This window comes from Aplidium turbinatum, chromosome 3 (assembly GCF_918807975.1).
Source record: "Aplidium turbinatum chromosome 3, kaAplTurb1.1, whole genome shotgun sequence".
Classification (NCBI taxonomy): domain Eukaryota; kingdom Metazoa; phylum Chordata; class Ascidiacea; order Aplousobranchia; family Polyclinidae; genus Aplidium; species Aplidium turbinatum.
The window spans coordinates 12246528-12273122 of NC_137474.1; the positions used below are offsets into that span (position 1 = coordinate 12246528).

At 38.0% G+C, this 26595-nt stretch overlaps 2 protein-coding genes and 1 non-coding gene across 3 annotated transcripts in view; 1 reads left to right on the forward strand and 2 right to left on the reverse strand.

Moving 5' to 3' along the window:
• LOC145766200 (26S proteasome non-ATPase regulatory subunit 1-like) overlaps positions 1-22617 on the forward strand; it is a 40726-nt gene extending 18109 nt beyond the window's left edge. The window contains exons 16-24 of the mRNA XM_082577863.1: positions 12809-12923; positions 13720-13836; positions 17297-17399; positions 18026-18195; positions 19815-20027; positions 20420-20482; positions 21224-21433; positions 21850-21925; positions 22138-22617. Coding sequence (XP_082433989.1) covers positions 12809-12923; positions 13720-13836; positions 17297-17399; positions 18026-18195; positions 19815-20027; positions 20420-20482; positions 21224-21433; positions 21850-21925; positions 22138-22214 — 1144 coding nt within the window. The 3' untranslated portion in view covers positions 22215-22617. The remainder of the gene's footprint in view (positions 1-12808; positions 12924-13719; positions 13837-17296; positions 17400-18025; positions 18196-19814; positions 20028-20419; positions 20483-21223; positions 21434-21849; positions 21926-22137) is intronic.
• LOC145766340 (uncharacterized) lies at positions 2184-9105 on the reverse strand. The gene is made up of 8 exons (XM_082578032.1): positions 8835-9105; positions 8298-8501; positions 6143-6400; positions 5372-5981; positions 4981-5122; positions 4685-4803; positions 3455-4068; positions 2184-3236 (listed from the first exon to the last, which is right to left on the reverse strand). Exons 1-8 carry the CDS (start codon positions 8950-8952, stop codon positions 2794-2796), a joined length of 2508 nt encoding a protein of 835 aa, XP_082434158.1. The 5' UTR covers positions 8953-9105; the 3' UTR covers positions 2184-2793.
• On the reverse strand, positions 10960-11032 carry Trnar-ccg (transfer RNA arginine (anticodon CCG)). Its single transcript has one exon. It is a non-coding gene; the product is annotated as a tRNA-Arg (tRNA).
• Positions 22618-26595: the final 3978 nt, after the last annotated feature.

Here is a 26595-nt window from a genome sequence, read left to right on the forward strand (position 1 = left end):
TTTTTTTTCAAGCGGAAGATTGTACTTTGCGATAACTACGGCGATCTTTTCATCTTTACCTTTATGCTTTCTTGTCTGTTTGTAACGTCATTCATTGTGTGTACGCTTTATGTCATCGAGATAATGTTTACCTGTGTTCTTCGCATTATGCCAACTTCTTTAATGCCGTTCGCAAACATGGCACTCCCACATCGCTTGCACTGCGTTCGTAGCTTACTTTTCTTCAAACTAATGCATTGTCTGCTCTTTCGTGCACTTCTATGCTTCCCGGCTTGTTCTTTCTTTTTGTTCTATGTTAAGGACTGTTGCTTTTTTATGGCCCTTGTGTAAATCAGGGCCCCAAAGTTAATGCAAAAAGAAATGATGTTTGTTTTGTGAAGTAAAGAAGTAAACGCTTGCTTCAGTTTTTTTGAACCCTGACAATCTGAACTCATATATGATTTTTCTTTGTTTGCATACAAAATCAGGTTATGTCGGAATCAAAATGCAATGGTATGCTGGTATAGTTTTAGCTTTTCGCACACAGAATAGACATCACGAAAACCAAGAAGCCCAATTTTATTGTAATGAAAGTGATCGAAATAAATTGTAAGATGCATCATTCCCAACCAGACGAAAAATATTCACACGCCGTATTACTCAATTTCTTTTTTGAATTGACTAAACCGTGGAACCGATTTGGTTGCTTCCGGGGGCGATGCACAATAGGTGTCATTAGCTGACTCGCTGTCGTTTCGCGTAGATTTCGTTCACAATTGGCAATCTCTCTATAGTAGTTTTAATAAAAACTTCATGCGACTTGATTGCTGTAAGTAGACTTAACTACGTTCAATACAGCAACCTGGCATTTGTGAAAATTTCTTCCATTCAGGTTTTGGTTCTAAAGTCTGCTTGTGCATTATGTCAACTTGACTTTATAATGTCACAGCTTTTTTTTATGGTGACGCACTTCATGTTTTTCTTTTTCCAACTGTTGCTGACAGCAGCATTCCGATAGCGGCTGTTGTTACTATTAGTGGAAACAAAAGATCGTTTCTTTCGCCTAATGTACTGTTTATGTCAGTATATACTATTTTGTGTAGGGCAGTAGTACACGTTTTTCCACGCACACGTATGTTTGTGGTGTGCAAACCTTTTTCGTTTTACACTTCGTGTCTCTTTGTTATTTTAGTGGCTTAGTTAGATTGTTGTTAATAATTGCTTGTCCCCATGTTGTGATCAGGCATACGGCAGCGGTGGTCAGAGATTGCGGTCGATTACAGTAAGTGAGCGTCTTCTAGGTTTAGTATTAAGCGAACTAGCCACTTTTACAATACAGGCTTGGGTAAGATGCTTATTTTATGTTTAACTAATGTGATTGCAAGAAACGTTGCATACGGTAGTGGTTTTCTTGTTGTCAGGGGTCGCTTTCTGCTCTTGTAAGCTTTTCCATCTTTCAACTTAAGACTTTCTCACATCGCAATTATCTGAGTCTGTCAAAAGTTGTATCCAAAAACGTTGTATTCTAAAACCAAGAGCATGCTTGGTTATTTCGAGTCTCTACAAGTCAGCAGTTGTGAACTGAGCAAGTGACAACTGAGCTAGCAACATTTCAACAAGTGGCTGAAGTTGGTAAATCATGAAACAGAGCAAGTAACAATTGAGCAAGCAAGTCTGACGTAAGCATGTAAATTTCATTTGCTGACTTGGCAGGAGCTGAAATGTAATTGCCGAGCACTTGCCGAGTTGTCGCATGCCGCGTTGTCCGACTACTAGTTATTTTTGGTCATGCCTAGAGAAGAAGAACATAGATAGACCGACTTGTATGGGAGATGAACATGCGACAAAGAGGAATAGGAAGAGGAAAGAGGGACTTAAACGCAGAACGCGGAAATGATAAGAATGGTTGAGGTTGCAAGGTCTGGTTGGAGTAGGAGGATGTGATGGACAGGATGTGATGTCATAGAGAAAAGGGATGAAGACAATTGATGGAAAAAATCACTAGTGGAAACAAACCGCGAATGGATGACAAAATTCTGTTATGCCAAAGCCAGTAGTCAAGTAGCATGACTGGTGAGCATTGAAACGCTGTCGACCGACTGGTGTTAATTTGGATATGGCTTTTAGCAATTTTGTGACAATACTGTGAAAATAACGCAGTGTCTTTGCAGCACACGACAAAGCAATTAGGAAGCATGTTTTTCACCTATGTCACTTTATTTTATCGTTTTCAACAAAAACGTAACGAACTCTCGGAAGTACAGTGAACAGTAAATGAAATAGCTTTTCACATGAAAAAATATGTTGCACTCTCCAGATGCTTCATACTCTTAGTTCTGCTTTTCGATGCGGAACTTTCGCAAAATATTACAAGCTGAGGTTAAAGTAGGAAAATGCATTAATATGAATTGTACATACATACATCTAAATTCTCACTCAAATTTTTAGGATGGGCTGACTGCTCTGTCAGGTTTCCATAATAACCTTATCCTACTCATTGTAAGCAACTTAATGGAAGAAAACAAAAACCATGTTTCGACATAGCAAAATATGCAGTTGTTCATATTGTGAGATACACACACCTTGTGCACAAAACGCGCCAACAAAGGCTCGATTATCGAAAATCAATGCGTAAATAAAATGCTGCAAAAAAGTTGTCAATTAGTGTTTACGTAAAAATGCACTGTGACGCCATTTGGCAAATAAATTGCACTAAAAGGGATTTACTTTTCTGAACTCATCGACAATGCTTCACAAATTCTGCGTATGCCTATCGACTTTTCTCGCATAAGTTATAGCTAATCGTCCCAAGAATCACGTGACAAACGTAAAAATATCGTTTCGTGGCAACGCTTTCTCCTTGCCGGACTTAATGAATTTAGTTTTTCTATTTGAAAAGAAGCTTTCGCTTTCACTTTGTGTTCCGCCACCCAATTTGTGCATTTTAAGTTCTTGACTACTTTTGAAGCAGACACCGCATTCTGGCAGCACACATTTTTTATTCGCGACCGAAGCATCCTCTTCGTCTTTCTCTAAAGTTGAACTTGTTCTTTTGCACACGAAGTTTGTGTTGTTGTTTTTCCTGCTTGCCTGGAACGCACCTTTCCTCTGGAGGTCACGTGACGGTGACGTACCACCGAAGTTATTTGACCACACGCTGTCCAATGATGAACAGGCATCATCACTTGACGAATAGTTGTCCTTGTCATTCAACCACGTCTTGTCGCGAGGTAGACTTGCCAACCGTACGATTTTTTCTGAAGCACATTTAGCTGTATTATATGTTGGGCATCGAAAAAATCATATCCTGATGAAGATACTTTAGTCTAAATGTTGAGTTGTTTTAAAATCATTCTGAAAAACTTCAAACACCATTTGAGGTATTGGAAATGCAAGCAAAATTTTTTTTGCGTGTTAACAATCAACCATTTCATCAAATTTTATGGAAGCTACACAACTTTACGAAATGTTGTACCTGCTGTTATGGTTTGTAGCTCGAATTGAGGGTGGCTATCTTTTCTGCTTACTGAAGAGACAGCATCGTTTTCGGAAGACAGTCTTCTGAGTTCTTTGTCGGCTTTCTTTGAAGCTGAGTGTATGGAATACGAACTGGTTCCGTTTAATCCTTCCCCATTGGCCGTGGTCGTTGTGTGACGCTCGATGTCGTCACGAGCGCTCATTGACGAGCGCCACAAACTTGTGTTTTCCGATTCACTTCGGTCTTTTTTGTTTTGTTGAATTTGTTCTTTCCAAGAAGCTATCTTCTCACTTATAGGGATTCTAGTATTATTCAGCCGCACATCTTCTCCACTGTTATGTCGTGAGGATGGTTTTTTCCCCCAATGTGACGCTGTCAACCGCAAAGAAGTTCTCGAAGATCGTCTCTGGCCTGAGCCTGCCGTCGTTCGTGCGCTACGCACGGAGGATCCCGAGTTTTCCTGGCTTGAGACATTTCGAGCGAACTTATTTTGGTATATCTCCCTGATTCTGCATCTGAGTAGCAGGTGGAAGGTGTCGCGAAATCGTCGACTGAACATGGTATACACGATCGGGTTAACCCCGGAAGAGACATATCCCACCCAAACAAACCTGCAACACAAAAGATTGGCAAGTAAGTGTTTGTCTTCATTTAACTGCCTGTCATCTGTCGACACCTCGTGAGTGTGGTTTGGCAAGATACTCAATGGCATCCTTGAATAAGAAGATTGGCCTCCTGGCCTCCTGTCTTCCCGTTGACTTAATTTATACCTTAACCCAACTGGCATTGACCTGTCGGGTGAAGTTGAAAAAAAAAAGCTTGTCATGGGACGTATACCTATGGCGTACCAAACATTAGCACCAATGATTTGATTTTGCCTTTTTCCTTCAAAATTTCTCAATATGGTTTATTTCCGCTTCACACTTGAGTGGACTGGCTAACATGTCTACAGAATTAAGCACTTTCCAGTCAACAAAATTTCCCGTTTTATTGTTTCAACGTTTGATGGTGTTGCAGTATTATGATCAGCACCTGTTGTAAGCTAGGTTGGTAGGAACACCCCTTGACAAATGAAGGTCAGTAATGTAAAAGTTTCTAGACTAGTTAGAAATCTTCATGTTTTTGCAGCAGCAAAAAGTGCTATCTTTCACGGTGATTAAACATTAGTTTTGAATCAACTTCACAGTTTTTAAAACTTTTCGAAATCTTGAATTTCTGATGGCTTACCAGTTCATAAGTTGGCCCATTAGTTCTTGATTGCAAGTGGAGCAAAGCCGGCTTAAGACATTGGTTACGAAGAAAGGACACCAGAACAAACAAAACAAAACGAAAATCAATCCAAGAACCTGAAAAGCATACAAATGATCAATTAATGGCTTGCAATCAAACCAGCACCAAAAATATCGTTTATATAATACAGTGCGTGCGGAAATATAGTATCAATGTAGTATTGTAGTAGTACATGATAGCAAGCACAGAATCCCATGCTAGGTTTCTGTTTTGAAATGATTGCAGCATTTTACCTTCGAAGCTCTTTGTTCATTGGTAATGCTTGCCATTGCTTTCTTTTTAAACGAACTTGAAACCTGTCTCACTGACGATCTTTGCTTCCGAGCAAGAAGAGTCCGTTCGCGATCTGAGGTATTTTGTTCCGGAGATAAGGATCTGAGACAAAAGCCACAATTTCATTTTGGAATGTTTTAAGTAAATTTGTCCACATGATTTGATAAAATGATTACATTTCTTGTGTGTATATAGTATTAACTTCGTTTTAAACTAAAAGTCACACAAAAAAGAATCCAACAACTTTTTTATTTTATGTTATTTTACTTCCTCTTCAGTTTGATTTGGTTTTACCTTCGTTTATACATCTCAGATTGTATCCGACCAACTATGTTGTTAGTTGTTACTCACTGTTGAGCATCTGCATCTTTTACATGCTGTGATGAAATTTCCGCTTGGCGAGTCCGAAAGCTCCCGCTTCTTAGAATTGATTGTATTTGCCGAAGCGCCTTTGTCACTCGTTTCAATCCAGTCGATAAGGAAGACGTATTAGCACCATTCTCTTGACTTGAATCGCAGCTTTTACACATGTATTGACCATTTGGCAATTGTCGGCATACCACCTCTGACTCTCGGCTATCGGTGGGAGATTCCTCTTCTTGTTGACTCGACTGACCCTGGTCGCGTTGCTGGTACTGACTCGACGTCGATGCGCACTTGCGACAGCCAAGATTGTCCGTGCTGGCGGGCTGATGCGCATGTCGCCTGTGTGACGACTTGTGGCTTAGGTAGAGTGACGACTTTTTACAGTTATGCACCAGCATGCCCGACACCAGTTTTGCTTGCTGACGCAGTGTTCGTATTGTGAGAGTGTACATTACAAACATAATAACTAGAGGCAAGAAGAAAGCCACCAAGGAGCCAAAGATTTGAAAGTTTGGTATGTTGATGGAGCACATCTTTCCATTGAACAAGTTTTCTCGATTTATCATGCCCAAGATTGGTATCGGAATAGCAACACCTAAACAATAAAAAGAGTTTACTTTAATGTTACATCATAAAGCCATTGAAATGTATTCAGAAGACCACTACCAAGCAACAACACTTATTTCTATCATTGCTAACAACATCAAAACTGTTTTCTTGTTTGTTTATTTTAAAGTATGATCAGACAGTACTTACTAAGGGCTACGGCCCAGACAAGAAGGATTCGTACTGCGACACGTCTTAACGTCCTCGCCTTTCTTTGTACTAAATATTGCAACTTCCCCATGCGAGCATTACCGCCTCCAGATGTATTTCTGTAGTGGAACGGCCGTGCGAGCGCCACGTAGCGGTCGAAAGAGACCATGCATAAATGAAAAATTGAAGAAGTGCTGAAGAAAACGTCCAGCATCACCCATATTCCACACATCACGTCGCTGAACGGCCATTCGTAATCTAAAAGAATTTGTCTGTGAGGAACTGGAGACAAAAAACAAGAACGGTTCATGCAACAAACGTTATTTTAGCTTTTAAGGGCCCCTACTCGACACCAAGATTGGCAGCCGAAATTGAGCGCTTTATGCATAAGAAGTCTATTTGGTGCTTCTATTTAGGATTACAGCATATATCTCTTTCTGTTCGTGTTGAGGTGACAAATTTTTTTTTCATATAGCCTACCGATTGAGTGTCTTTCATTCTGTCGTGCAAATTTGTGCCTGTAATGTTCTCAAGATGTTTCAGCAAAAATTCTGTTCTGCGATAATAATTATCATCCATTCCTCAGAATCCTCATCGAGATCAAAGTGTATTGATAATAAACGATGAGTCACAATTATTTTGGTTGAACCTCAAACTTGTACATGAAGCATAACATAGCGCCTCACATCGTGTACAGTGTACACTGTACAGAACTAAAGTAGAACGTTTTCATTGTTCACGTAAGTCTATCTCTTTTTTGCGATCAGACAAGAACTACCCTCCCCCAGCCACTGAGTTTCATGCGTGTCACGCATGCGTGTCATGATAAGCTTGCTCTCATTATATGATATTAATGCCTTTGTTTAATATGTACACAAAGATTTCTGTCGACCAAACTTATCGATGCTCGGAAGTTCCGTTTATAGCTCGCTTTTGGGTTATTAGTTTCACCTAGTTGGCATTTCTTCTGTTGTGATGCACAACACACGACAAGTTTTTACGTCTTCACTTGTATACAGTTGTTGCACTTGTTACTATATAAACTGTCAGTGTGTGCTTTTTAAAAGAATGTTGCTTTTCTATGAAACGCGGAAACACTGCTTTACATAACAATTTGACAGATGCTTCTTGCACAATGGATAACTTTGCGGAACACTTGTCAGATGCCTTTCACTGACTTTGCACGAGCCGCCGCATTAACAAGTAAACAACGTCAAAAGAAAAACATTTCTCACTATTTTCCCAACTTTACAACTTAAAGGCGAAAGAGTGGTCTCTGCTTCTGCCAATTTCACTGGGCAGCTGGAAACAGATGAAACGAACTTTGTGAAGGAGATACATAATATGTTTGTTTTTCATATTAAATTACTAGTTTTTGTGGCTTGGGTATGTGTCACTTTGAAGGGTTTTTAGTGGTAGAACTTGGCTTGTTATGTAAAACTAATGTTCATCGTAACATGGACTGAGTCCCTATGTATGTAGGTAGTTGACTTGCGTAGGGGTTTAATGTGATTTACGATGATTTTCAGTAACTGCTGTGTAAACTTGATTTCCGAATTGCATTAAGCCAAGCTAATCGCGCGATAATTTATTTTGCTTACACAAGAATACCTTCTTGCAAGAGACCTTTTCACATTAGTTTAATTTTTTTTTTATCATTATACTTGCATTGTATTTTGAATAAATTTAAGTTTGATAGTTTATAAGTAGAAATATGACATTGCGTTACAAGAAATACGTTTACCGAAATGTGTACGCCTTACTGACTACCATGCTGGTTACAAAGGGATAAAAAATTTTGATGGAAAGGTCAAGGAAAATGTCAAGGTACTGTCGGGAATTATTCGGATTTGTTACTGTCTGAAAACTTGGTCTCCAAGTCCAATGTAAGCCCGCGATTACCGCATGTCTACCAACTTAGAAATGATACTTGGTCTATTGCGCCAAAGTGAATCACGTTCATAGTGAATCATTGATAAAAAATCTAGGGCATACTCTAATCGTTCTAATATAACACTTATCTTTATCTTATATCAACCTCTCTGGTCGATCCATCTACAAATTAGGAGAAAGATAAAAAGTTCTTAGTTCTTAACTTTTACCACGTCTCACTAATATTAAGTACCGTTGCAAAAAAATCTTTACGATTACTTACTGTTAACAATCATCGCCAGGCTTGGTATCATGACTGTCAAAGCCACGAGTAGATCAGCTACAGCCAAAGAACTTAGGAAGCAGTTTGTGGCACTACGTAGTTTTGTGTCCAACCAGACCGCTATTATGACCAGTATGTTTCCCATAGCAACAAATATTATGATAGGAATGGTACCCAAGGCGGCGTAGTTTAGTGTAGAGTTCCCTGTGAAAGCAAACATTGTCTTCGTTAGAAACACATCCAACGACATGGCAGACGCCATCTCAATGTTTTTGTTAGATTTAAAACTTTTATCGACAAGGTGAACGTTTGAAAGATAAACGTATCCATGGCATTGTGCAATTGTGCATGTCTCAGCTTTACTCAAAGTAAAGTGTAGTGTTATCTGTCTTTCGAAAATGTTAATTTGCTACAAGTACACTCTATCGAAAAATTTTTGAGCAAGCTTCTTTTTCATTTATCGTAAATGCCACTAAAGCACCTATACGTACCCGGGTATTCTCTTTCATCTAGCCGTATTTGAACCAAACCTCTTACCTGGCGTGCCTAGTACCAAGGTTACATTTGCTACTTTTGGATCAACAGTTGTGAAATTATTGTCCAAAATGTTTTTTCCAGTCGCTACATTTGCTTCTCCAAAGTCCATTCTTGACATCAGAACGGTTTGGTGTGTTGGTACTGACGACGTATATACTGTATATATGTTGTTTGTTGTCAATCTCTATCCTGGGCTGGTGTGCACCAATACAGATTGTGTCTGCCTTAAAGTCTCACCATTTGTAATAAACGTTAAACAACACCAGCAGCAATGTCGTTCTGCAAATAAAAATCTGTGTTATTTGTAAAGTTCAACTGCTTATGTCCTGACCTATCTCGTAGGAAGCTCGTCATTGTCTGACTTCTCGTCAGTGCCGTCTTTTTTTATATATATATATCCTCAGTAGGTTAAAGGAAAAAAGCAATTCGCCTAAAACGGTTCTCAATCAAACAAAACCTGTTAAATTTATATTGGTTCAACCCTTGCAAACGTTGAAGCGATGTAAATGGAACTGATTTTGTTGCCCGTTGCTTTTCTGACTTTTCGAAAAGATCTATTTTCTTCTCCTGTTTGACGTTCCTACCTAAACTTGTGTGAACAATAATACTCCAAAAATTACAGACTTCCCATCAAAATTATATTGGCTACACATAACAAATAAAAAAATTGTACAAGAGCAGTCAGCTGTGGAAAAAATGACAGGAGGCAAAAGAACCCATACTTTGGAAATAAAAGAATGTTCGTTCAATAGATTATTTATCTCACCTATAAAGTGGGCTTTATTACACGATAGTGTTACGTAACCATTATGCGATCAAATCACTGTGTAGAATTTCAGTGTCTACCGTGATACGATTTGAATGAATCAAAACTGCTGAAGATTCTTCAAATGCTTCATAATTCTGTGTATCATTTCGTGTAATTTTTGTATAATGTTAAACCGTTTTGTTTTTACTTAAAAAAAAATCTTTTGCTGCTGCCATTCTAAAAAAGACTGTGTCCACACTGAGACTGTTTTTGAGGCTCAATACCGCACTGATTCCACTCGTCGCAGAAACCGTAGACCAGTGATGCTAGAATGCGCTGATTTTCAAAAAAGTTTATGCATTGAAGAAAAAATTTTCTAAATTTTTGCTTAAATACTCTTGAAAGTTAGAAAGACAAGTCGTTTTTAGTTTGATATCTTTATGGTGAAAGATCTTAATTATTGTTTTGCCTTGATTGTCTATTTTTGATTTCTACATTGCTTATTTAGACATGTAGTAACCCAAATTAGTTGACAAAAAACATAGAAATGATGCAATAATTTTATATTATACTAGAAGCAAACACTGAAATGCAAACGATGTTGTATGACTGTTTTTCGTCGTTCTGTTATTTCTAGTTTTTTTTTTTATGAGCGATAAGTTTTGGCTTGTTATCTTTTCAATCAGTTTCTCAGTTCAATCGATGGAATTGATCTGTTTTCTGTGCTGCAGCGTTTTACTGGAGTTCATTTGCAAATCCAACCAATACACCCCGATTTTCAAGTTCTTTGCAATTGTCACTGTTTCTCAAAAACAAAAACCATGTATTACGAAGCATATTTCAGTAAAGTTTGAACAATGACTGCAATTGAAAAATGTGAAGTAAAATGTTTAGCTGAAGGATGCTATAGTTTTTTTGTGTTGTTTTCCAATCAAGTCTTGGAGGGATTTTATTTTTTGCTTTAATGATATTATAGATTTTCTGTTGAAGCAATGGGCAAATGAAGCCAGAAACAGTTTTCTCACAAACCAGATTTGGTTCTGGTGAAATAAAAAAACAAAACAACATAAATATCAATTTACTACCGAAGTTTGAAGCTTGTTTATAACGAGGTAGAATCTTAATTTAATCTTCAGCTCATTTTACTATCCTTTAGATTTCTGCTTGCTTTGTGTTGACCACAGAATAATTTTCTTCTGCCAGCCTTGTATTCCTGCACGATGTTATCGCAATATGCTTTTAATTGTTACTGACACAAAGACGTTGTCTTTCTGGGATCGCTTTGTAGCAAATGTGGTAATTATCTTTAAATAGCTGCTTGTGTGAATCAGCAAATCTTTTCGGGAACAAAAAGAAAAGAAAATAAAAAATCGAAAACGACCCTGACGGGACTCGAACCCACAATCTTCAGCTCCGGAGGCTGACGCCTTATCCATTAGGCCACAGGGTCAACCGTCGCACATGCGCTCAATCAAGTGTTTTAAACCTTGCGCGAAAACTTTTAAAGAAACTGGTCCATTTCAACTCAATTTATCTTGCTGCAGGCTTGTTGAGATAGTTTTGCATTTTTTGTTAACTAAAACTGTACCGTACCGGCAAAAAGTTTTGGAAAAAACTTAAAAATCAGATTAATATGTTTGTTTTTCATATTTTTATTATTAAAACTTCGACAAACTTTATCATATATTCGAACACCTTCAATTTACGTTATTATGAGATAGTTTTGCATTTTTTTACGTGAATCCTAAAGCAACGAATTGCCTCTTACCGTACGTGTTAGTGGGCGTGCAATAGCAAAAACTAAACCATAGTTATGCCTGCGCAATTGTTGCAAGACAGTTAAAAACAAAAGTATTTGATATCAATGCAACATGCTTGGTTTAATTTCGAAACGAGAGCAATTTTGTTTCTTTACCTGAGCAAACGGTAAGATCAAAAAGCGGATATCTATATTAAATAGACAGATTAACCCAATTTGCTGCACAGGGACACACCAGCAGTTTGGGTAGCGGTCTGCATTCTGATTCACACAATTTTTTTGCTATTCCTGGAAACATTGTTGGTCTGAGTTCCTACCAAAAAATATAGTTTGTTAATTGCTAATTTCTTTGCCCTCGCACGAATATCGATTTTTGCTGAAGTAAAGTGGGCGTTTCAACTTGGTCTTGTTTAATGCACTTTACCTAAGGGGCTCGGCTTTCTACTACAGTGCAAAAAGGAAGACTTGTGTTTTAAGACCAACCATGGCCACCTGGAGATGCGGCCTGATTTGTCACATTTTGCAGATTTTGATTACAGCTACTGCTAGTGCTTGACTGACATTTTTTGAGATGTTTTTATTTTTTGTGGTTTCCTAATGACATAAAACTTTTTTGTTGCCTTGGGGAAGCAGTAGCAAATGAGAAAAAGTAAGTTAAAAAACGCAAAATCAGACTGTTATTGAAAATTAACAGTCTGACTAAAATCTTCGAAATCAAATTTTCTTTGTTTATCAACATGTGAGAATGTTAAAACCTATTGTGTCATCTGGGGAAAAGAATAAAGAAAGCGTAAAAATCTAATTTTCAGAAAAATTTATTTAAACGTTTGTCCAAAGTTAGATAAACCTGGAAATTTCTGCAAAATGTGACAAATCAGGCCATATCTTTAGATGGCCATGGACCAACCTATTTCACAATGTTAATGTTTTTAGTTAATATTGAAGTTGTGTAGTTTAATGGACAAATTATTATCTTCCGGTGTCAAAGTTTCTTCGAAGAATGATATATTTTGTTGTGCCAACGGCTGCAATGCCGTTTAAAGTTTAATACGAGGTTTGCTATAGATTTACCAAGCTTTAGGTTACTCTTCTTTATCTCGAAAACTTGCTTTCCATTTTCAAACCCTCGGCATTTATATAGCCTACATTTGCAAATATTTATATATCTTGTAAAGAAATAATATTAGTGTCTGCGCAATTAATTCTTACTATACGGACCTACTCTAATGCCCAGAAACCAATGTCTAAATAATGCTGAAGTTCAAACCCAGCTGTTACTATCTTGCAATTTTTTATTCTTTGTCACAGTCAGGTTTTCGCAGTGAAGGTCGATGTATATGAGTTTTCAAAACGTCTGCTAACTTGCACCTAGAGTTTCTGCATTTGGGTCACCATTCTCTTGAAGTTGACTTGGCGCTCCAACTATTTTATTTTTAAACTCTACAAAACTCAAATTTGTTTTCTTAGAACTCCAGAACAATGTCCGAGTGTCGTTTCTCTCCTATCTGAAAGCTACAATCCTCACGTCAGGTATGGCTCCGCCATGGCACTTGGAATATCTTGCGCTGGGACAGGAAACAAGGTGACGTTTTCACTGATCATAATTTTATGTTGTGTTAACGTAATAAAGTGTCTAATTGATGTTAATCTCCACACAAGTTGAGTTGTTTTTGTGTTACACCATAGAAAGTTTTCTTTATGTTGAAGAGTCGTAGGCGATTGTTCCTCAACGTCATACTGAATTTCACAGGTGCACGTAAAAGATTTTTGTTTCAACCATTACGTTATTATGAAGACTGTTTATGTTTTCAGACCTATTGCGTAAAAGTAAACATTCCATACGCACTATAAAGCCCACGCCACCGTTGCAATCGGTGTCAGTTTTGACGTATTTAATACGGTTTTATTTTGCTCAAATTGATTTTATGTCTATGTTTCCCTTTGGGGTTCGATTATGCTTTTCTATGCAACATAACAAGGTACCATGAGATGTTGGATAACCAAAGGAAGTATTCAATTGCCAATTGTGTTGTTTACTAGACGTGTTGCCAAACACTAATGGAAAATTTTTAGATAACTTTTCAAAAATACACTCGTGTTCTAAACAAAAAACATCTTTATCCTTACGTTTCTACATTAGCGTCTAAGCAATGTTAATTCAACGTTCATCTTCTTGGTGTACCATGCCTGTTGCAGGCTTAGGCGTTTATGCATAGTTCTTTTCGTTTATCCATGTATTTAACTGTATTATAAACCGTTGTGGTTGTAACGTGAAAGTAATCCTTAAAATTATTGAGGAAAAAGTGAAACGCAAAAGAATTCAACATTAGGTTGTTTGTAGTGATGCATTTGATTTTTAAACGTTTAATTTAAAATAGGACGCACTCAGTCTTTTGGAACCCCTTGCTAGCGACTCAGTAAACTATGTGAGACAGGGGGCTCTCATAGCGTCGGCCATGATCAGCATTCAACACAACAAGGCTACTTGCCCCAAGGTAAGATAAACAAATTTACCAGTAAAAACAATTCGCGCAAAATTTACTGTTTGCTGTTAAAGTAACGACGTTTTATTGCAACGGATGTAAGTGTAACATTGTTTTGCTTTGTGGCTTTGTGTGGTTTACTGGGTATGTTTTTTTACAAAAAAGTGAATTTTTTCCTATGATGCTGAATTTCACTTTTGCAAAGCCGCTTTTGACCACGATGAATCAGCTAACTTAAACTGCACTCTTTGAAACCATTTTACGTTTTTTAAATCTTTGTCTTTCATCCATCAAAGATTTGATTCGATAAGAACAAAATAGCAATCCAACCACAATCAGTATCTGAAGATATCTTGTAAAGTGGAACTATCAGATCTCATCTCACGGCACCAAAAGTTGTTGTGACAACTTGCTCTGAATAACAAAAGGTCCCATTTCTTCACACTGGGATCGTTTCCCATTGCATGTCTTTACTGCAACCCGTGTCTGTTCAGATCAAAGGGTTTGAAGCAGATTTATATACTTTCACTCACAATAAAATGCTTTCTTCAATTCTTTTTGATGCCAAGCCCATTTTAGATTGCAGCTCACAGTTTGTTTTGCAACAACTATGCAATGTATCTGACGTTCCTTTTCATTTTTTAAACGTTTTCTTGAAACTTTATTTATTTTGTTCCAGTTCTTTGAAAATGGCGTTTCGCTTTATTCGTGAATGCTACATTTTATCATTGCTAACTTAAAAATGTTGTACTCAAACAACTCACTTTGAGCTTGGAAACATTGCTAGCCGCTTAATTCATTAATTTTTCAGTTGTGACGTGTTTTCGGTGCGTCATTCATCAAGCAAACACACTGGGCATTGTTACTCGTTTTTTTGTGAAACCCACCTTTGCACATACATTGCAGTATTTGTATTGGCTGGCTAAACGTTTAAAGACGATGAAATGCTGTGAAAAAAAACAGCTTCACACCGTATACTTTCTGACTTTTGTAAATATTATAAAAGCATGCAACCTACGTCGTTTGCCTGACACTGCTACAATTCTGCCTACGTCACTTCAAAATATATGGCGTCATAGTTGAATATTCTGATAGCCCTCGCGTTGAAAATGTAGCGTTGATCAAATATCAACGGACAGTTGCAAATTTTTTTCAAACAAAGTTTACAGATTGTTTTTTGTTTTCAACTTAAACCTTCCATTATTTGAGTTTGCATACCTGCAAGAGGATTTGTCGCGGTTGAACTGAAGTTTGAATTTTTTTCTTATTGAAACGTCATCAGCCTCATCACGTCCAGGTCACAGAATGTTGCATCGTCCAATGGAGGGAAGTAACACAAACAGTGGATGGGTTATGAAGATTAAGAAAAAGAAACACATAAACTTCCAAGATAGGGTTCGTTTGTGAGACATTTTGCCTTGTGGTAAAAGATCAAAGTAAAATTGTATGACAGACTTTAAAAAAAGTTTGCGAGGGACACCGAAAACACGATTTTCCGTCAATATGGAAAGTATTCTTTGATCTCAGTACATTGGACGTCAGCAAAACGTCGGAGTGGTGTTTCATTAAAAACAACAAGCCACGTCAAACTAATGCACCCCCGTGCACCGGCGAGGCAACCCACACTTGGTCTGCGTGCACTCGACACGTGTCGGGTTTTCCACACGTGACTGATGACGAAACATGAAGTAAGTTGCAACACAGCTGGCAAATTTGCTTAGAGAATGTCATCCGGCGTAGAAATCAACGCAAAAAGGTTATTGCATCCTTCACAGCGCGAGATCGGTCGCAAACAAGTTCTGGAAGCAAACAGGTGACTCTTGTTGCTGTTTGCAATTGGAAAACAAGAAATAACAAAGGACGAAAGCTTCTACTCAGTCATCAGCAAGCAAAATCTGTCTTTTTACATTGATTTAACGTCTGCAGACGTGAGATGTTGAAATCAATGTACAGTGGGCTAGTGTGTCATTTTTTAGTCTTGTGATACTTTGATTGCCGGTATGATAGAGGACCACTTTCAGCATTGACGAAACTTTTGCTGTGAATTTTGTGTCAAATACTTCTTGCATGGACTATACGTCTAAACAACCAATGTTAATGCAGTATGACGATTTCTCTGCATTTTTTCAGCGAAACCTTACAGCGTGCGAAGATATAAACGTCGTTTTTAAACGATTGTTTCTGTGTTTTGAAAACAGTGTGGTTGAGAGTGCATTCACGAAACACTTGCGCTGAATTTTTCAAAAGATAAATTTACACTTTTTTTAGGACTTGCCATCTCAAAAATAGACTTTTGACGTAGTCGTATGAGAAGTGATATTTGCTGAGTCACTACGAATCTAAAATATTCGTAAATCGAGCATCTCTTCAGGCACTAGATTTTTTGGACGTTGAACGAAGAACACCAGTATTATATCAACGGGACTAGGACGCATTTACCACCTTCTAGTCATTTCAATGATCAGTATCAGTAAGGATCGTCTAAGACAAGGTGGAGGTGTACTTTTTGGTGACAACACATTCCGTCACTTTAAGTTCCATGCTCATTTGGCCAGCTTACATTCCATACCACCAACTTGTTGCTACGGCCTATGCATATGATGCATTTTTCACTGGAATATAGTGAGAGTGGTAAAAGTGACAAAAGGAAGATTGAAGAAAACTTTAAAAGCGACACTGACAGATGAATAGAAATCGAAGAGTTGCTGCAGATAAATGGTCGTCAGTGGTCGACCCTATTATTTCGAGATGACAAGGCTCCTTTAAGAAAAAAATAAAGAGATAGCGTCAAACGTCAACAAAATTTGAGCAGATCTTGTATAAACAAGCAATTCTATTCACTGCAGGCTTGACCATGTCCTTGGTTTAATGAGCGTGGTTCAAGTTTGAGTCGTTCATTCATAATGAATGAATGTGGCTGCTTGACTTATCGCGCTGGCCTTGTGCCATCACAGCCACGTTCAAGTCCATTCCGATGGCGTTTTTTTACTTTTTGTCTGGTTTTTTAACTTCGTTCAGTTCATCATCACAATGTCTTTGTCATTGTGATGCTCCTGCGACCCTTTGCTGTGCTGTATTTTTAAAACCACCAATCTGCGTGTCGAGTCCCATTTCTTGTGTGAGCCGCACTTGATTTGCAGCTGAACCACAGCGCCGTAAACTTTTTTTTTCGCTTTTTATTCAGTAGAACAAGTCTATTCCAGTCTACCATCAATGCATTTTGATCATAAGACATTAATAACCCTTCTGCAACTTAAACCAAGATACCGTTTGATATTTACACAATTCTACTCAACATTTAAAAGTCACTTTGCCTGAAACGAACAAAAATAAATTTCCAATTACTCCTTGAATGAAAATATTTTTTTTTTATGAATAATGCAAGCAATGATAATAATGTTTTAACTAACGTCCGTTTTTCGTTGTTAAACGCTACTACAACCACTTCTATTCCAGCATCTATTTGTAACAGGTCAAAACCTTCAAAGAGCTGTACCGAAAGGTAATTAATGATAAGCACGAGGACGTCATGGCCAAGTTTGGAGCCATTCTAGCCCAAGGAATCATTGACGCAGGTCGGTCATGTGTCTTTTGCATTGACATAAATTCTTAGCCAGCAAATCAGTCTTTTTTTACATTGATTGAATTCGTTGAACGTTGAATCAGCGTATAACAGGCCTAATTTGTAGATTAGGTTATCTCATCGTCGAACCCGAGCAATAGTCAAACAGTTCTCGATTCCATCTCAGGTTCGAATCTCGCTTGGAATGTTCTTTGTTTTCCGCTCGATCATGGTTTTGTGTGTTTTGCGTCGAACGGCAGCGGCGTTTTTCTTTTTTATTTATTGCCTTTGCCGCTAATGCAACTTTACTGCTTTGCTTGTTTTCGAATTAAATATTCATTGCGAAAAAAGCGGCAACAGTTAATCACACGATCTTTTTCTCCTGTAAAGATTTAATCTTTTCAACAAACAAAGCAAAAGTGTTGCTGAGAATCTGTTATCCACTTCGCTGTCATGTCAATTTGTTTAGGATGCAAAACTGCAGTTTTTGTTTTAATTGCTTTTGACGCCAAAAAACTTGAGTTTCCCAGCTAGCAAAATTCGCCATTTTGCGTTGAATCAATGTAAAAATGAAGATTATTGCCTGCTGGGACACATGAAAATTCAAAAACGCCATATTACGTTGTTTTGACGTTGCAGGCGGCCGGAACGTTACGTTGTCTCTTCAGTCACGCACAGGTCACGTGAACATGGCGTCAGTTGTTGGCATGTTGGTATTTTGCCAGTTTTGGTTTTGGTTCCCGATGTCCCATTTCCTGTCCCTCACCTTTACCCCGTCTGCTATCATTGGCCTCAACGCGGATCTCAAGGTAACACAAGACCCGGTGGAAAGATTTGATATTCAAGTTTTAGCATTTCACCGTTTTGCTAACTCGCAAACCTAATTAAAAACTACGATTTAAATATTTGCTTTATGTGGGTTTTAGGTGGAATTCAGACGCGGTTAGAAATAGGACTTTAAGCAGCGGCATATGAAGACATTATTTACTGTTGATTTCTAAACATTTACTCTTTTACGCCATCTCGTGGTATAATTTTATATGATGTTCAATTACGAGACAGGTAGTAATGGAATAACCTCCGGCTCCGGCCAATCTCCGGCCACTTTTTTCACCTCCGGCCGAGGGCCCGGAGCCGAAAATGTGTGTGCCAACTGTGTGTATGGCTGTGGTCAAGTTTATGACCTTGGATAAATGTAGTTTTATGTTTCATTGTGATATTGTAGTAATGCAAGAATACACAATTACACACGTTGGCTGTAACATTGCTCTTAAATGTACATGTCAGTTTGAAAATGGGTTTAAGGAAGTCAGTAAACATCTTCAACATCTTAAAAACAATACTACATCAGGTGGACAGAAAACACAGCCAAATTTATAATCTACTTAAATCTTTACTCTTAAATGAACCCGTTTAAAGGACCGTAAGCATCGCCATAAAGCAATTTCTTTTAGAGTACCTAGTTATCGCTTCACTGCTTGATAAGAGTGGTGTACTAACAACCAGGGCAGTTGAAAGGATAATTGGGCCCAGTATCAATGAGACTCTCAGGCCCCAAGTTCAGACACTTCTAAGAAAAACAATATCCAACAAATACGAGGATGTTTCTTCAAGTTCTCGGCCTCCTTGGAATGATTACAGCTCCTAAAATCATCCCAGGTCCAAAAATACCTTCTAGACCACTCTGTCAACGCTACTGCCAACAACCGGTTGTTTAAAACATTGATTATATGAGGTAGATATTAACAAATGCCGGAAGCTCCATCCTCCGACTGGAGTTGACATTCTCTGGCCGGAACATTCTGCCTCCGGTGCATCACTAGAGACAGACGACTCCCATCTGTGCCCGCCGTTCAACTTATCAGCTGCTAGTTGGTAGGACCATAAATAGAAATCGAAGTGGAGTTCAACAAGGCTCCGTTCTGTCGACACCGGCAATGACATCCGTCAGATCGGTTTGACCCTACCATGACAATTGCGGATGCGTTTCAACCGTCTTCGCATGGGCCCATCCACCAATGGGAATGACATTGTTTTTTTTACGTATGTGGTTCTGAGAAACAGACTGCAGACTATGCCATCAACGGTTGTGCCACTTACACCAATTGGAGCAGAAGGTTTATTTGTCTTGATGTTGAGACCGAAAGTTAGGTGCTCTGTAGTACTGTAGTAGTCTTCCAGTGTAGCACAGGAAGCATCGTCAATCTTGAGTGGTAAAAGGGTTGATGCCCTCTTCATGAGCTCAAACGACGAAGAGTTTAGAATCAAGACATCCAATTTAGTAGATTGGTCGTGTGAAAAAAGCGTTTTTAATGCTCTTTTCTGTATGTGCTACACGAGTTGTTTTATTGATTGTAAAATTTGTGTTATTGTTACTACGTCAACTTGTTATGTTTTTTAACGTCTTCCGATGACGTTTCTGTTACAGTTGCCAAAGATGAAGTTTCGCTCCAATGCGAAGCCGAGCACCTACGCCTACCCTGCTCCTCTCGAGGAGAAGAAAGGGAGAGAAACCGAGAAGGTGGAAACTGCTGTGCTTTCCACAACAGCCAAGGCAAAAGCGAAAGAAATAAAAAAAGAGAAAAGAAAAGCCTCCACTTCGGCGTCACGTGGGAGCACAGGGGAGGAGAAGATGGAAGTGGTAAGTTTTGATACCGTCCTGGTAGTTGTTTTGTGGTGCCAAGGCTTACATCCGATAGAGTTATATTAAGAGGACGGGAGGGCCAGGAAGCCAATCTTCGTGCCAACATTTACGCATGCTTTGTGTCTTACCAAAGACAGCCGTATGCTCTTGAGCGGTGTCGATCCGGCGCTCTTCGAGTGCCGTACCAAGGCTCTCACCACTCGGCTCTGCAGTTAGGGCTCAGGTCTCCTTTGTTAAGGATCTGGTTCGAATCTTTCCATATTATTTTTTCTTCAAAACACCGTGATTCCAACAATCCCGGTAAGAGAAGTAGAAACTCATAAGTTTGATCTGTCCAAAATACAATTCACTTTTTATGTTTAACCAACAACTATTGTTCCAAAATTCAGGAGGATGCGGATAAGAAAGCGGAAAAGAAAACAAGTCAACCGGAAGCTATGGAAACCAATCAGGTTGGGATGTTGTAAATTCCGAAAGTTATGTTTACGAAAGACAACACGTGATAATTTAAAAAAAACATCTTATGCGATGAACAACTCCTGTAGTTCTGATAATGTGATGTCGAATTTGTTACGATATTTTGATCATCGAAAGTTTTTTTTTATGTTGTAAAAATGAAGAGATTAATTTTGGGCGAGAAGTGTTTTACAATACCATGAACAGATAAACAATTAATTAATGAAATTGAATAACATTATTCAAACAATACAATAAACTAACATACATCAATATTCAATAATCCAAATTCTAATGCTATGCATCCAGTTTTCAAAAGATTTGTTTCCAAAGATTTCTCCAGATCTTGTTTGAACTTGTTGTACCCAGCTTGTTCGTGTTTAAATATGATATCTCTCATATATAGTTATTTCATAGTTATCTTTATTGAGATTTTTTACGTTAGTTTGCTAATGAGCCGTACAGTGTTGCCGAAAACGTTTCAGTTTATTAAAATATGTACCTATATCATGTATGTTAGTTTATTGTATTGTTTGAATGTTATTCAATCACGTAAAATTGGTGTTTACAGTAATTAATTAACTTTCTGAAGAATGAAAAGCTTTGTGGCAAAGCGATTTTGTGCGAGATTCAATGCAGATTCCACTAGTACCGAGTCATTTGCCATCTTGTTTGATCAGCGATTTTGTTGGATTTTTTTTTTTTTTTGTACATTCAATCTTGTCTTGAAATCACAGCCCACCGCTACGAAAGAAAAGTCTGGTGACTTAAAAGATGTCAAAGATACCGCAGATGCAAAGGATTCAAAGGATGCAAAAGATAAGAAAGAGGCAAAGGAAAAAGAAGAACCATCCTTTGAGATGATTAACAATCCATGCAGGGCCATACCTCCTCAGTTGAAGGCGGTTTCCATGCCAGAAGAGAGCAGATATGAGCCTCTGAAACCGGTAAGAAGAGCATTTTTGACACAATACGGGAGTTTAGCATTAAATTATTAACTTCCCATCCACCAAATCAGTCAATCTAAAAAAGAAATGATTTGCTGGTTGGGGTAGCTTTAAACACAGATTTTGTTGCTGCTAGCATCAAGTGATTATAGGATGATTAAAATCATGTAAAATGACTTCTTTCCGTAGGTATTTAGTTCATGGAGAGTAATTTGAAAACCGCGTCGAAATTGCTGCAGTGTGCCGTTAAGTTGATTAGTTCAAATCTGGTGTTTTTAAAAAGGGTTTTTTACACTGATTTTGACAGACGTTGAATCGATGAAAAATGATTTATTAAAAACGCGCTTGATCAGAGCTTTAGTTAATAGATTTTATTTTTTCTTGATCCTTAACACGTGTTGCTTTTTGCTGTGCAGTTATCCAGAGGAGGAATCATTCTCCTTAAAGATAAAAAGGCCAGCGAGCCAGAGGATCTCCTGGAGCCAGTGTTAGGTAAGATCAAAAATTAGTGTTGCAACTGTTCAAAGTTGCGGCTATAGTATGCTCCTCCCGTAGATACAAATCGTTCTTTTTGCTGTTATAAGGCAGAACTAAAAATGTCACGACACATTTGCCTTAAATGTTGATATTTACATCGTAATTACTTTAAAAATTTGACTTTTATAATTTTTGTTAATTGGATTCAACTGTTTTCTCATCTTCAGCTGGAGGACCGAAGAAGGAAGATACAGAGGAGGCGGATGAACCTGAGCCTCCAGAGCCATTCGAGTACACCGATTAGACTTTATACTGAAGCTAGCTTTTCTTGGAAAAATACCTAGATTTCTCGTTGTTGAACCTCCAAGTAACGAAAATCAACGCAATTTTCCAACAACATTGCTGCTTCTTAGGTTTCTTTAAAAAACTTTGACATTTCAACGAAGAAGTTGTTTTTGGATTAGGCTTTTTAAATATAATAACAGGAGTGTGTAGCTGTATTTCTTGACCAGCAGATATAAATTTCAAGTAAACTTTCTGATATAAAAGCGTTTTTGCATCTATCTTGACTACTATACCACAATGATCTCTCCAGGTGGCCCGTGGCTTGGATGTTACACACCCCTGTTTAAAGAAACATGTACGTCACAGCAAGTAGTGTTTTGTGTCGCTTGATATTTCAATAAAAGAATTGTTGAAGAATCGTATCCCATTATGTTAATGATTTTTTTATAGCCACGGTCCAAATACTGTAGGTACTAGCATGTACAGTTGTACACGTACAGTTGTACAATGTACAGTACATACTAGTATTCAGTTTAATTCAACTGCAATATGCAATAGCCTACACATTATTTCAATTGCATTCGACATCATTTGTACACTGTAGTGTACAGCAGTATGTTACTGTACACACATGTTCTCAGGGCTGCTTAGTAGTGGTTCTGGTGACGTTGAGACGCATATGCTAGGTTGGTTACTGATATAGTTAGAACGTCAGTCTATTCGCTAGTTTTCGAGTCACACTAAAGACCTTTGTAAACCGGAATGGCCCGTTTCAGTGAGTCCGATTCGGTGAGTCCGATCCCTTAACGGGGGATTTTTTCAATTTTTTTTTTTAATTATCGGGTACCGTGGCCTAATTATCATTGCCGTTTTAGGGTTAGGGGTTAGGAGTTAGGGTTAGGGGTTAGAGGTTAAGAACTCACCGAATCAGACTCACCGAATAGTAGCAGACTCTTTGTAAACATCACTAAGCCGCGTGCGGTGTTTGCACTCAGTGCAGGAGATAGACTTTGAGATAATGATACCTTCGGCTGCTCAATATGGTTGCACTTGGACTGTCTGAGCGACCGACATCCAGGGCAGTGGTGCCGAAGTTAGTTGAGGATTGGGGGGGGATAATTCAACAATTTATTAAATTTTAGACGATTTTTGAACATTGGAGGGCATGTAAATTTTTGTACACAATTTTAGTGGTACCCGTATTAAGTTTATTAAACAATCACCGGACCTCGGTAAATTAGCTGCTAAAAGCATAATATACAGATAAGAAATCATGGAGATAATAAAAGTGCTACCAGTGCGCTTGTGAATGCTTGTTTCTTATTCTTGCAGCAGTCAAAGAAAAATTGGTACCTCCAGCAGGATTCGAACTTATGACCTTCCAATGAATACTTAGTTTTTCAAAAAAAACAAACAGAAGTTATACATTTCTTCTTGTCCTCTCCTTCACTGGAATCACTACACTTAGTACACAATAGGACAAAGTCACTAATCAGGATACTGAAAACAATCGAAGCTACAGAAGAACATCTGCAAATTTATGACAAAAATAATAACTTTCAAACGCAAGAACTTGTTACAACCGAACATATTGCGTCTTACGGTAGTGCACATTGAAAACTCATTAGCAATGTCATTTATGCTGATGTCATTAAGAATATTTTAGTGAATGTTGCAAATAATACTAGCATTCAACCTCTCCTGTCCCAAAGTAGTTCTTAGAAAGGTTTTCAATCTACGAAGATTGGAAAATGACCTCTTACAAGCAGCAGAGCTTATCGGGCAAACTAAGAGGATTTTAGTCAGCTGAAGTAGTTGAGAATAGAGAGGTTTTACCAACTCGGACAATGCCTGGTAAGCTCTTTTAGATTAGAACAGCAGACACTATAGTTAGGAGCTGCGATTAAACGCAGGAGATTAATCCATTGCATACCAGAGACACAAGGCCTGCACAGGAGATTAAAACAATGATTCCCCTCATAAGCATTACTACAGTGCCGTGGCCGGTGGCCTGGTCCAACTTGTCCTTAATCCCTTCAATGAAGGTCCTTCATTGTCTAGCGTCAAATCCAAGACAATTTAGAACTGTGATCAAACATCAATAAAAGAAAAACAACAGCAATGCAAGATGCTTGCAAACAACTAAATCGAAGTACAACTTCATAGCAAATATTTTTTCTTAATTATTGGGGGGGATGCTGCCAAAATATTGGGGGGATATATCCTCCTCATCCCCCCCTACTTCGGCACCACTGATCCAGGGTATGGAATGGAAGACGTTTTTTTCCATCTTCCATCCTGAGATTTTCTTTTATTCCATCTTCATTTCATCATAGAAATGTTTCATTCTATTTTCCACTCCATCTCAAAAATTTCTTCCATCTTCCATTTCATCTGCCAATTTTGTAGCTAAATTTCAGCTAAAAATTTTACAATATTTTTCTGAGGATTACGTTCCGTTTACAGTTAGAAGTTAGTTTGCAACTGCAACAAGAAAAATTCAGGGTTGTGGAGTCGGGCAAAAAATATACGACTCCGATTTCTCGGTTTATAGCTGGCCGACTCTGGACACGCCAAAATACCGCCGACTTTACGAATCCGACTGCACATCTTTGGAAGAATGTATGGTCTTGTTTCGACGCAACTTCAACACTTGTTGTGTGGGGAGCATAGCGAGGTGGAATGCGTTGGAGTGGCTGTTATTCGTGCTCTGTCAAATTATGTGAAACACCAGGGAAAAGGTATCACGTAAAGAATTGTTTGTTTTTTTCTATGCTTGCAGGTGTGTCGTCAACAAGTTTTTACGGGTTGAGGTAGCGTAGAAGTGGCTGCTTTTTTGTCTTTTCGCGGTGATTACTGTTCGGTGGGTGTTATGCTAGCTAGCTCCCGGGCTAGCTCTACTCACTCTTCTGCCGCTTAAGTTTTATTTAAAGTTGGGGGGAAACTTTGACTTTAATCTTATGCTTTATGTCGGTGACTCTACGGTGTAGCTTCCGTATGGATAAAAGTTATGTGTTTGATGTGTTAATTTTCTACCATGTACCACACCGGTATGTGGAGCTATAGCCTACTGAAATAACATGATTAATTGATTTATTTACATTACCGTATCACAGTTTGCGTTTTAATGTGCAAAGCGCTATGCATGCTGCCTCATAATGTCGTTGTTTTTCACTCTTTGATTAATTGTTCAAGTGTTCACAGAAATAGAAGCATTCAAGAGCGAGGTTCTTTAATGTAGTGCATTTAATTTTAAGGGGATACTCTTGATGGAATATCGATTTCAGCACCGCCCTTAATAATTAGTCGAAAAATGTGCTTAACTTGTAGAAAACCCTACAATCCTACATATTACATATCTTTGAAAACAGTAAGAAAATTTCAATCAAGATATGGCACTTAAATAGATGAAAAACGTTTCTGTGAAAAAAAAAATGTCAAAGAAATGCAAAAGTTTTTTCATTTTTTTTTAAATTTTACTACCGGTAAAAAATTAATGTCTCAAGAGAGAACTTATATCATTCCTAACTCTTTGCTGACATTGTCGCCATCCCTTTACCCATATAGCCTAATGATGAGAGATTTTCTTCCACAGGTGTTACTTATATTTAAAAAATAAATGCATTTTGAATTTAGCCTATGTACCCTACTAGAAAAACTTGATATAAATTGCAATGTGTTTTTTTTAAGTGAAACTACCCACAAATAGCAAAAATCCTCTCGTAGATCACTTCTCCAGTATATTAATTATGCCTACAAAATTTTATGCCAATCTGACAAGAAATAAATAGTAGTTGTAGGCTTGTAGCCTAAATTGAGTGTTGAAAAACATCAATCAAAAATTGACTTTCGAAGAAAACAACATTTAAAAACACCCATTAAAAGGATAGGCCTACTAAAGGAAAAACCTGACTTGGCGATTTTCCATGTTCTTTGTGTTTAACATGCTACCATAAAACGATTTTGAATAAAATTTTGCCCCATTGCGGTCTGATCAGCATTCCGCGCGTGCTTTTGACAGAGCTTTCAAAACGGGAATGGGCGTGAGCAGCGAAGCGTGCGACTGTACAGTTTACGTCACTATAGACTAGCAATCAGCTGATCCAGCAATAATTGTTACTGCGGGCGATTTAACTGTAGGCAATGTATGTATGTACATCAAAACATCAGATTTCAACATCAAAACATCATACACTTTGCTCAAAACATCAGATCTGATGTTAAAACATCAGATGTGGTAACGTGGCTTTTATTATTGCTGTCGATAGTGACGTATTCTCGAGCAGTTTTCTACTTTTTGGTCATTTTGAAAAAAATGAAAAATAAATGAAATATTGGACTTTGGGCCTTGCCGGTGCCATTGAAAACAAATTTTATTCGGTAATTTTTTTTGAAATGTA

Coding starts and splice junctions, on each gene's coding strand:
- LOC145766340 (XM_082578032.1), bottom strand. CDS start 8,952: ATGTCAAGAATGGACTTTGGAGAAGCAAATGTAGCGACTGGAAAAAAC. Junction 6,401..8,297: donor CCTGGCGATGATTGTTAACA/GTAAGTAATCGT, acceptor AAATTCTTTTAG/ATTACGAATGGCCGTTCAGC. Junction 3,237..3,454: donor GCTACAAACCATAACAGCAG/GTACAACATTTC, acceptor AATGTGCTTCAG/AAAAAATCGTACGGTTGGCA.